Source organism: Musca autumnalis, unplaced genomic scaffold (assembly GCF_047663935.1).
Source record: "Musca autumnalis isolate F117 unplaced genomic scaffold, ASM4766393v1 scaffold_5, whole genome shotgun sequence".
Classification (NCBI taxonomy): domain Eukaryota; kingdom Metazoa; phylum Arthropoda; class Insecta; order Diptera; family Muscidae; genus Musca; species Musca autumnalis.
The window spans coordinates 46,673,092-46,684,685 of NW_027412088.1; the positions used below are offsets into that span (position 1 = coordinate 46,673,092).

The 11,594-nt window shown below is 35.2% G+C and overlaps 2 protein-coding genes across 2 annotated transcripts; one reads left to right on the plus strand and one right to left on the minus strand.

The window, feature by feature from the left end:
* The first annotated feature begins 84 nt into the window (after nt 1-84).
* On the plus strand, nt 85-1,151 carry l(2)k10201 (zinc finger protein 511 lethal (2) k10201). The gene has a single exon (XM_073989892.1). It carries the CDS (start codon nt 172-174, stop codon nt 931-933), a length of 762 nt encoding a protein of 253 aa, XP_073845993.1. The 5' UTR covers nt 85-171; the 3' UTR covers nt 934-1,151.
* On the minus strand, nt 976-2,800 carry LOC141405500 (dolichyl-diphosphooligosaccharide--protein glycosyltransferase subunit 4). Its single transcript, XM_073989894.1, has 3 exons — nt 2,690-2,800; nt 2,421-2,543; nt 976-1,114 (listed from the first exon to the last, which is right to left on the minus strand). Exons 2-3 carry the CDS (start codon nt 2,522-2,524, stop codon nt 1,093-1,095), a joined length of 126 nt encoding a protein of 41 aa, XP_073845995.1. The 5' UTR covers nt 2,525-2,543; nt 2,690-2,800; the 3' UTR covers nt 976-1,092.
* Between the last annotated feature and the right edge of the window lie 8,794 nt (nt 2,801-11,594).

The following is an 11,594-nucleotide window of genomic DNA, read 5'->3' on the forward strand; positions in this document are numbered from 1 at the left end:
GACATTAGTCTGCCAAAAATATAAACATAACCTAAAATTCAATGAATTTTTGCAAAATAACTTAGTATTTTGCGGTTATCGGTTACTTAACTACAAAGTTGATAAATACTTGTAGTGTTATTAGTTTAGAGGTGGTGCAAAGAAGAGTGTTTTTAGAATATTCCATTGAAAATGTTAAAAGTCAATAATATTAAACAATTGCTGGAGCATATTCCTAGTGGTTATTTAAAGCCAGATGCTAGTTTGTTTACAAGTACCAACATTAAACTAATTTTGCCTTATAAAAAACTTGGAGCAATCAACAGCGCTGACATACTAGAAAAGAAACTGGATGAAAATCAAAAACAACAAAATCCCGCAGAAATATTTTGCAATGTTTTCAATTGTAAAATGGTTTTCGATAATGTTGCCGCCTACACCTCCCACTACAACAGTATGCATCGTTTCATATGTCAGGAATGCAAAAAGTCTCTACCAACCGAACACTTGTTGGACTTGCATTTATCGGAAATTCATGATTCCTATTTTAAAGCCCGTCTGGACCGGGGCGAACGTCTGTATAAATGCTATGTAGAGGAGTGCAAGGAATTGTTTCTCAATGCCATTGAAAGAAAGAAGCACTGTATCGAACAACACAAGTTTCCAGCCAATTTTAGATTTGGCCAAGTGCCACCAATGAAAGCCAACAACAAAGATAAGGAGGAGGAGGCAAAAGAAGATAAAAGTGGTAGTGCCATGGAATTGGGAGAAAATGAAACGGAAGCTACTGCTGGACAAAGTGAGGTATCAATAAAAAACTTCTCCTTTGGCCATCAACGAGAGAAAACTTTTCAATTAAAAGGCGGCGATCAAAAAAACAAAGCGGAACATGGAAAGGGCCTGGATAGTTTTAGTGTATTAAAGGAAGCCCTTGATATGGATGTATCTAAGTAGTGAAGATTGAGTAGTGCTGTAAATAACTTTAAGAACAATGAATTTTGTATTATGGAATTATTTATTAAATATGGAATACATAGAAAAACAGGTTTTTAAACATAATTTTATTTTACTTTCTAATGCAAACTGTGAGTCCGATCGAGCTCAGTAGCATCCTCATTTGTTTTTAGAAACAGATCTGAAAAAAAAAGAAATAAAATAATGGAAATAAGTAATCAAGACTTCTTATTGGGATAGAGAAATATTTGAGTAGGTTTCCTATAGTGAATTGGATTGAAATGTCCTGCAGTCGAGAAAGCCAGTTGCATGACAATTCATACCAAACCGGGACCCATTTTTCAGATGTATTTGCAGGAATGATTTAACTTTAGACTTTTCACCTGTCACCTATTCTTACGTGCCACGAATTGTGTCCAGAGGATGAACGTGGGCCATCTACATAAGGAGTCAAGGTTACTGTCTTTCAGAGAATATAACGTGATCCTCAAAAAAACTCCCTTAAAAAAACCCTTACATACCATCTGCCTTTTAATCCCATCCAACAAATTGTGATGCAGGATACAGATGGACATCTGGAAAGGCTACTGGTATTCTGGGTTTTTTATCAGTAGAAGGCATTGTAGTCTCCTATGAGAAGATTATCAGCCCAATTATGAATATCAACTCCTCGTGATTTTTCTCACTTTTTCCTTTAAATTGAAACGGAATAATCACCCTGTATCTCTTCTCTGACCTTTTATGAAAGTGCCTTCTGGTCTTTAATTAAAGATCTCATTCTTATACCATCTAATGATATTCTATGAGAAGATTTTTTTGGGATTTTATTTGAAGATCTTCGATGAGAGTACCCTCTGGTCTTCTAAGAGATGGCTCCGTTATTTTTTTTTAGAATAACGCGTTGTGGTTTTCTTTGAGAAGAACTTCCAAATTCCATTGAGTAGATCGTCTTGTCCTATGCAATATCAGAAGATCATCTTGTCTTCCATCAGAAGTTTCTGGTCTTACTTGCTGGCAGATCTTCGTCTTTCATCTTTAAGAAAATACTTTTATTTTCTAAGACATGCTGATCTTGTGTATAAAGCTCCTGTACTAATACAATGCTCCTCTTATTAGGGTTAAGAGAAGTTCAGCGACAACAGATCTACAATATTACAGTTATTGAGTGGAGATCAGATACGTACATACATATATCAGGAATCAGGACAAGTATCAATTGTACTCCCTATTGTAAGTTCATCAATGCCAAGGTTGTCTTTATTTCCAGGAGGGATTTAAGAGTAGTATTTTTACGGGCCTACTGAAATGTCTCATCGCAAGAGTGAATTCCTCCCTGAATATGGCTCTTCCCGAAGGCTTCGTTGATAGACCTCTACATTGTGTGACGGACCCGACCCAGACTTGGTCCATACACAACTAAATTTCGAATCTGTCTATGCTTAATGGGGGGATACAAAATACACATAACAATATAATTTTATACTTACTTGCAGCTAGAATTAGCATTGATATAATGATAAAGCACCACCAACAAAAACAGGAAAACACCCAAAACGTTGGAGAAGATGGCCAGCTGAACGTCAGTAATCATTGTGTTGTACTCGACTCGTCTGTAAAACAACAATGGACACGTCACGCAAATCAAAAAGAAATAAAACCAAAAAAAGGAAATTAAATAATGAAAGATACACTTTACTATCTGGATATATATAAAGTAAATGTATATATTATAATTAATTGTTTATAAAGTGCTTACTTTTCTGGTTTTAATTAGTTATTTGTTAATTTTCCGATTTTCTGACCGGTAAACGCTCGCCTTATTTTTGTCAAACTGTGTGTATGTGTGTGCTTCTTCTTTGTTTTACAAGGTAATGTGGAATGATAACATTTAAATGTTCTATTCTTATACCGTGTTGCGACAGAGTGTGACACTTGCATTTGAGCATGGTACAAGAATACAGGTAGCATTATCATGCCAGCTGATGGTAACATAATGTGTCAACTGCATTGAATTGATGTCAAATTTTGACACCTTATGTTACCAACAATTGCCGATGCGGCTACCTGTGTATTTGTACCATGCATTTGAGTTGAATGTTGATGCAAGATCTATTTAACAGGTGGTGTAATGGCCCGGCACATACGGTACGTTGTGCGTTGCGTCACGCGTTAAAAACAACAACCACATGAAAAAAATGTAAGTGATGCCAAGTTTGTTCTTGAAGTTTTCATGTGGTTGTTGTAACGGGACACACAACGTACCGTATGTGCCGGGGCCATAAGGGGTAGTTTACACTATATGTAAATGTCATATGTCTCCACATTGCCTCCGTGGGTAAATATTGAATGTTTTTATTTCGTGTCATATGACATTGATAGATAGTGTAAACTACCTCTAAAGGGTTGTTTACACCATCTATCAATGTCGTATGAGATGTCAAATTTTCTACCTGCGAATGTTGTACACATAGTGTGACCACTATGAAAATTTTTATCTATCAAAATGATTTGGCAACTCATATGTAAATTTTTCATTTAGGGAGCGCTCTATTTGATACGGCATTTTCGTATGTAAACATAAATTTATCAGCTGTTTTCTGGCATTCTCAAAAAAAAAAATTGAAAAACAAATCTTTTAAAAAGAAAATGGAAAGTTATGTATATTTAAGTATTTAAAAAAGTAAATAAAGGGTGTTTATAATGTTATTTTTAGATCGATTGGTCGCAAGGAGCAGTGTTGGAAATTATTGCTTTGTGGTAAAACATGAATGCCTCTATAACCCCAAAAACCTATTCTACCACAACAAACATGCTAGATATTCATTTTCCTTCAAACAAAATTAAAAATTTGGGCAAATTTGTAACTCAACAATAAATGTAAACAATGACAAAAACAGCTGTTTTTATATTTATAGGTTATGTCATACGAAAATAACACTTGTAGGTATGAACGCACAAATTGAAAGTTGTATGGATGACGTCAATTTTGACAAACATAGAGAATGTCGAATGGGTGAAAGAAATGACAGCTCATATGACATTGATAGATGGTGTAAACAGCCCTTAAGTAGTACCACAACCGTTGTGAGTCGCGTTAAAACAGTCATCATATGAAAAAAAGTAAGTGATGCCTAGTTTATTCTTGAAGTTTTTGTGTGCTTGTTGTAGCGCGACACTCAACGGACCGTTTCTGGTAAAAGAATAAAGAAAAAAAAAACAATGCTTCTTTAAACTTTAAATTTTTTTGAGTTTGTGGCTTACTCCTTTTTTTTACTAGCTTCAAGTGGTCTAACCACTATAAATGAATTAAATTTTTTCATATTGAAATTGTTATTTATATTCCTTAATAGCTTCGTTCCAGAACTAAAAAGTTTTTACACATTTAACACATTTTGAAATTTTTTCCCCGAAATGCGTTCCCGTACACCAAAAAAGTTGCAAAATGTTCACTTCTCTTTGAACAAAAATGGCGCTGAATGGCTTTCTCTTTAGAAACTTTTTACACGACAAATTAGAGCGAGCAAAAATGTGCAACATGTTTGCGGCTTTCGATTGGCTGACACGCCGACTTGGACATTTGTTCCAGATTTTTTGACGTTTCTGCCATTTTTCCGTTCCCGTACATTATGGAAAAATGTGTGCGTTGAACTCATTTTTGACAGTTTTCTCTTTTGAACATTTTACCTTTAAAAAAGTACTGGAACGAAGCTAATATGTTATATATATTTTCCATTACTCGGTTCCCCCAAATATATGAATATTGCTCCTATTTTGATGAGTTATAACATTAATCTTGGTCCTGTAGCTACGGATAATGCTATATTGAAAAATTTAACTTCTTCTTTTTTGAGAAACCTTAATATTGGTCATGTTAATGCTCAAAGCTTATGTCCTTCTAACTCCAATACTAAGTTGGAAGAGTTTAAGCTCATTTTTGGTGACTGTGGATTGGATATTTTGGGAGTATCGGAGACTTGGTTTAAACCCAATATTTGCTCAAGTTCTTTAAACCTGTCGGATTATACCATTGTGAGAAATGATCGTTGTTCTCATAGAGGAGGGGGTGTATGCTTGTACATATCCAAAAATCTACGCTACAAAGTTGTTTTTAAGGCTATGGATTATGGAGTTTGTGAGTCCTTGTTTGTTGAAATTTTCGGCATCGATTCCTCTATTATTGTTGGTCTGGTTTATTTACCCAGTGGTGCTGTTGATATTTTTGAAAGTCTTCATTCAGGTATATTTGACATATACTCTAATATTGTAGTAATGGGTGACTTCAACTATAACTTGTTCGATCCTGTAAAATCCTTTAACTTTCGCTCGCTTGCAAATAGATGTGGTCTTCTGTGGCAACCGATGTTTTAAAGTGAACGAAAATTCGCAATGTTTTGTCATTGAGTGGTCATTGAGCATACCGGCAGCTGGCGTTTTGCGCGGCTATGGCTCGACGGATGAGGGGTGGTTCTTGCCACTTGCAGACAGTTCGGTTGAACAACAAAAAAAATTCATCATACCGGTCTTGACCAAAAGGTAAATAAAAAGGGAAAGCCTGAAATATGCTTATAAATAGAAAAAAAACTAGCCTAAATCAAAACTTAACAGCTGAACTCACCTATCTTATCTTAGCCTATCGAAACAGCTCTCCTGGCGGCTGACCAACCAGGAGATAGCCCACCCTCCGAGATCACCTCTCGCCATGACACTTCGTTGCTTCCTTGTCCCAGGTTTGACCCTTTACTTACCGTTTTATTCTATTCCCACCACCTTTCTAATAGGGCTTTAAGCCGAAGACATGGTCACCATTTTCAATTCAAAGTAGTACATGTTTATTGATCTCTATATTTTGATGTACATGAAATCATTCAAAAGTGATATACGAGTAAATAGCAAAAAAAACACATCAAAGGAAATCATACATATTCGTTCTCGTAATTGAAATATAAATTTACTATTCGGATATAATTAATGGAATGGAAAAAAAAATTATGATGATTTATGATGTAATTCTAATCTCTTTTCTCTTTCAGGCTGCAATATTATACGCCAGGAATTTTGAAGGCAGCAGCGAGTATCATCTGCGGGCTCATCCCAATGTGAAGGTAAGTATGTCAAAGTTCAAAGTTTTAGCCTTATAATTATATTCCGGATTAGATATTAACGATGTTTACCTTTTTTTCTTTTTCAGGAAAGGACAAACAAAAGGACGAAAGGCCGCCATACATTAGAGCGACCAAAACTAGAAAGCAGCAGAAACCTAACCCTGGATTGAGCTCAGTTCAGAGTGCCTGCACACCAAAACGAGGTGAGTAATATGAAACACCAATACCTTTGTTTACCCCTTCTAACGCTTATTTCTTCTTTTTTTATGCAAACCACGGAATTTAACTATGTTGCTGTCGTCCGTCGGTCTGTCCGGAGTATGTAAGTAAAAGGTCTATTGGGGATGATACCAGGGCCTGCCGGACGGCAAAGCTTAACTGCGCCTCCCTCGTTGGACTGGATGGGTGATGGTGTGGCTCCAATTCGCTGGATTTCTCGATCCGGATTTGTTTCTATTTTTTTTTAAACTTTGTTTAGCTTTAAGTTTTAGAATTATTTGGTTTTAAGACTTTTCTTTAGGTTTAGTTTTAGGCTTAGATTTAAGTCCTCTTATTTTAGCGTTTAAGTGTTTTTACTTTTGTTTGAATTCATTTTTAAGTTTCTTTTATCTTTTAGCCTTAAGCTTGGTTTATTTTGTTTGCTTTTTGTTTAAATCCATTCTAAGGCTTTTAATGTGATTTAAATGCTGTATTTTGTGTGTTGGTTTTCACTTCAGAAAAAATTACTGGATGTTTTGATATTCAGTTTTAAATAAAGTTCTTCGCCATAAAAAAAAAACGAAACTGTCTTATTATTTTTCTTGGTAGTTGGTTGGAGCCACACATCCAATCTTCTTCAAAGGTAAATCCAAAAAAAGGCAAATCTTCCGGCCTTTTTTTTGGCAGGAAAGATCATCCTGTCAAATCATTTTCTCCTTTCCCTCTTTGTTTTTCTTTTATTTCCCCCTTTATAGTACGGTTACACTACAGTTTTTTGCCAGGTTAACCCACTTCGAGAGGATTTATTTGACATTTGCGGTATGGAATTGACTTTTGAAATCCAAACCCACTGGGTTAATCCGGTTAAGTGTAACCGGGGTATTACGTCAGAATTGTCAACTGTTATACAAACAGCTGTTTTTGTCAAATGATGAATGTTATCATTCATACATTCTTCTTCTTATTTCACAAAAATTAACCTTTAAGAGGCGCACCCCACACTTCATAGCGTTCATAATTCGTTGCCAACACATATTAACAATCCCACTAACAGTTGCTCTGTTCCAGAACAAAAAAGTTTTTACAATTTTTACCACTTTTACACATTTTGCGTTCCCGTACACAAAATTTATATGAAAATCGTTTACGACTTTTACAACTTTTACGACTTTTACCACTTTATAAAGTACGGGAACAGGCCAAGTACTTCTTTGCTTGATTTGTTCCTCTTAAGTCAGCCATCTTTTGTAGCCTACAAAAGTCAGATTCAATACCCATTTCTTTCTTCGAATCACAGTCTTATTTTTTTATCTCTTAGGTTTGAATCTCAATTGAGGCAAAGATTTATTGACTTTAAAGATTATAACAAATTCAAAATCAATGATTATTCTCAGTTAATAAATGAATTTGACCTGAGTTCTGTTTACAATACTAATGATGTTGACTCTCAATTATCTGTGTTGAATAATCTTATCAACTTACTGCACGCCAATGTTCCAACAGCAAGAGTCAGGGCAAATTGTAAGGATTCCTTGTGGATGAATTGTAGTGAAATAAGGCAGGCTAGGAAGGAAAAGGATGTATCATACTCTGTCTATCTTAGAAACCCAAGTCTTGAAAACTGGAAGGCTTACAAGCGTTTAAGAAATAAGGCTAAGTCCATAATTAGAAAGATTCGTTATCAGTTTGGTAATTCTTATTTTAAGGATGTCAATGGTGTAAACTTGTGGAGAAAAATTCGACAATTAGGTTGCATTGAACGTGAAAATTCAGAAATTGATGTAAGTGAAGTTCAGACTATTGCAAATAACTTTCTAAGCAATATGAGTCCCTCTGATAATTTTTCGTTTAATTTTGACAGTTTTGTTGAGGATGCTGATTCGTTTTCCTTCCGCTGTATATCTGAATATGAGCTGTCAGCATCACTAAATTCTATTAAATCAAACGCCTGTGGCTATGACTGTATTCCGATCAAGTTTATTAAACAAATTTTTTTCGCAATTTCGTCTGTTTTGTTGCATATATTTAATACTGCTCTCACTGTCTCCAGTTTTCCTGATATATGGAAACTTGGAAAAATAATTCCGATACTTAAGGATCGCCAAAACTCTATTGGAAACTATAGGCCGATTTCCATATTACCTGCGTTATCAAAAATACTTGAGAATGTTCTTAAGGACCAAATTCTGGAACACTACCGTCGTATATCGTTTTTTAGCCCTTTTCAGTTTGCTTTCCGGAAGAAACATAATACAACTTCGGCTTTGCTCTCTATTACTGAATCCATTAGACAACAATTGAACAATCATACCAGCTGTATGCTCGTTTCTTTGGATATCACTAAAGCATTTGATCGTGTTAATCATTGCGTTTTGATTGAAAAGCTTCGTGACAAATGTAAATTCTCTAAAACGGCGTGTCGCTTAATTTACTCATACCTGTCTGATCGTAGACAGTATGTTTCAGTAAATGGTCTTGATTCTACTGTTGATTACGTGACTTCTGGTGTACCTCAGGGATCAATTTTAGGTCCTATTCTCTTTCTTTCATACATTAATGACATAGTTACTGCTGTAAAAAGCCCAATTTGTGATCCTTATGTCTTTGCAGATGATTTTCTTCTATTATTTAAGTCCTTTGATTCTGATAACTCTATAAACTCCCACCTTCTTTACGTTTCTAATTTACTGTCACAAAATAAGTTGGAATTAAATCCTCTTAAAACTAAGGCAATGTTTTTTCACTCTCGTAATCAGTTCTCTTCTGGTTTCCGAATTAAGGTTGGGGCCACATTTATTGATAATGTGGATTCTATGAAATGTCTTGGCGCAATTATTGATTCCAATCTTAATTTCAGTTACCACATTGATGATATATCAAGGAAAGTTTGCCTTATCTTAAGAAGACTTTATAGCATAAAAGCGTATACTCCTATATCTGTGAGGAAAACATTAGCATTTTCGTTATTGATGTCGTTGGTAAATTATGGAATTGAAGTTTTTTCCGGGACCTGGGACTATAATCTGGATAAAATTGAAAGTATTATTAGGAAAATTGTTAGATATGTCTATCAAATAAGTGTACATAATCACGTACTTACGTTCGAGTTGTTGGAAGTATTTCTTGGTTGCAGCTTTAAGGTCTATATTAAAGCAAGGAATATCTCACATTTTTATAAAATTATTAAATATCAACAGCCTGAATTATTGGTAGATCAGTTTTTGTTTATACACTCAACACGAAACGTGCAAATTGAAGTTCCTTTGGTGAGAAATGCTGCACTTGAGCATTCGTTTTTGGTTCGGGTTTATAGAGTTTGGAATTATTTACCGAGTTCCTTGAAAATGTTCTCATATTCTAACATCACATTTAAGAGGAAGCTAATAGCAGAGTTGAGCAGAATTGTGAGAGAGGAAAATTTTAGAGAGAATTAATATTTAATCTTTCTTGATGTTTCACTACTTATTTCAGAATTTTTTGTACATTAATGTTGTCTAAAATCGTATACAATACAAATTATTAAAAAATATAAATAATAAATTGCATAAACTTTAAATTTTTTATGGTTCACAAAAAACTAACTGCCAGTTTCTGTATATCGAAACGATAATGTGTGCGAATGAAACACGCCCAAACTTTAGTTTTCGAAATTTTTTACCTTTGCTTTTGTTTCAAAACAAATAACCAATTTGAAAAACACAAAAAAGTTTGGGCGTGTTTCATTCGCACACATGTTCGTTTCGACATACAGAAACAGGCTGTAATAGTACGTTTTCACAATTTGTCTGTGTGCTAGCACACCGGCTTGCTCACCCCTGCTGATAGTATTTTTCGTTTCTCAACAAAAATCTTAAAATCTTAATATTTTTTTTTATTTTCAAAAAGACATCTATCTGTTTGTTCTATGGGACCATAATGGCCCCGGCACATACGGTCCGTTGCGAGTCGCGTCACGCGTTGAAAGCAACAACCACATGAAAAATGTGTAAGTGATGCCAAGTTTGTTCTTGAAGTTTTCATGTGGTTGTTGTACCGCAACGCTCAACGCATCGTATGTGCCGAGCGCTTAAAAGAAAATATAACTTAGATTTTTATCTTTATACATTTATTAACATGCAATATTCATATGTTTATCTTTAAATATTTTTATTAACTTTTGAATTATAATTGTTACTACCATAGTATTAGCTTTTTTATTGTAATCTCCAATACATGTATAATTGGCTAGGAAGCTTTCTATGTATTGATTTTTAAATAAATAAATAAATAAAATAAAATTTAAACATGGCAGCACTTTGTCTTTATTCATATACCAGAAATAACACAAAACTTTACTCAAACGTTGGATGTCGCGCCACGCATTAAAAACAGCCATCATATGAAAAAAGTGTAAGTGATGCCAAGTTTGCTCTCCAAGTTTTCATGTGGTTTTTCTAACGCAACGCATCACGCATCGTATGTGCCGAACGATTTATGGCCCCGGCACATACGGCGCGTAGAGCGTCGCGTTACAACAACCACATGTAAACTTTAAGAACAAACTTGGCATCACTTACACTTTTTTCATGTGGTTGTTGTCCTCAACGAGCGACGCGACGCACAACGGACCGTATGTGCCGGGGCCATTATGGCCCCGGCACATACGGTCCGTTGTGCGTCGCATCACGCGTTAGAAACAACAACCACATGAAAAAAGTGTAAGTGATAACAAGTTTTTTTTTGAAGTTTTCATATGGTTGTTGTAACGCGACGCTCAACGGACCGTATGTGCCGGGGCATTAAGTCAAATATATATTTATAAAGAGGGTCAAGGCCTCGGCACATACGGTCCGTTGAGTGCCGCGTTACAATAACCACATGAAAACTTCAAAATCAAACTTGGCATCACTTACATATTTTTCATGTGGCATGGCAAAAAGCTTAAATGTAAACATGGCGTTAGGCAAAAGATCAGCACGTAAATGGAATATCAACGCCTGCACGTTATCGTAACAATAGAGACAATAGAGAATAAAGAATTCAAATGAGAGCTATGTCAGCCGTTGTTTTACAAAGGCAAATTACACTCTCATGAATTGTCTCTCAATTATTTTGTATACCAATGATGGAATTGACAACACAAATGGCGCAGTCTTATAGCACGGTTACACTAGCACTTTTTGCCGGGTTAAGCCACTTTATGAGGATTTGACATTTGAAACCCAAACTTAATAGCTCAATTAGACTAGCAATAAATCCTCGACTGGATTTAATAAATCCAGTACAAATCTTAGATATACATTTTGGAGGATTTAAATAGCAGTCAGCTGATTTTTGTTCATAGCACAATTACCAAGGTAGATGCATCAGCCCATCTGATCG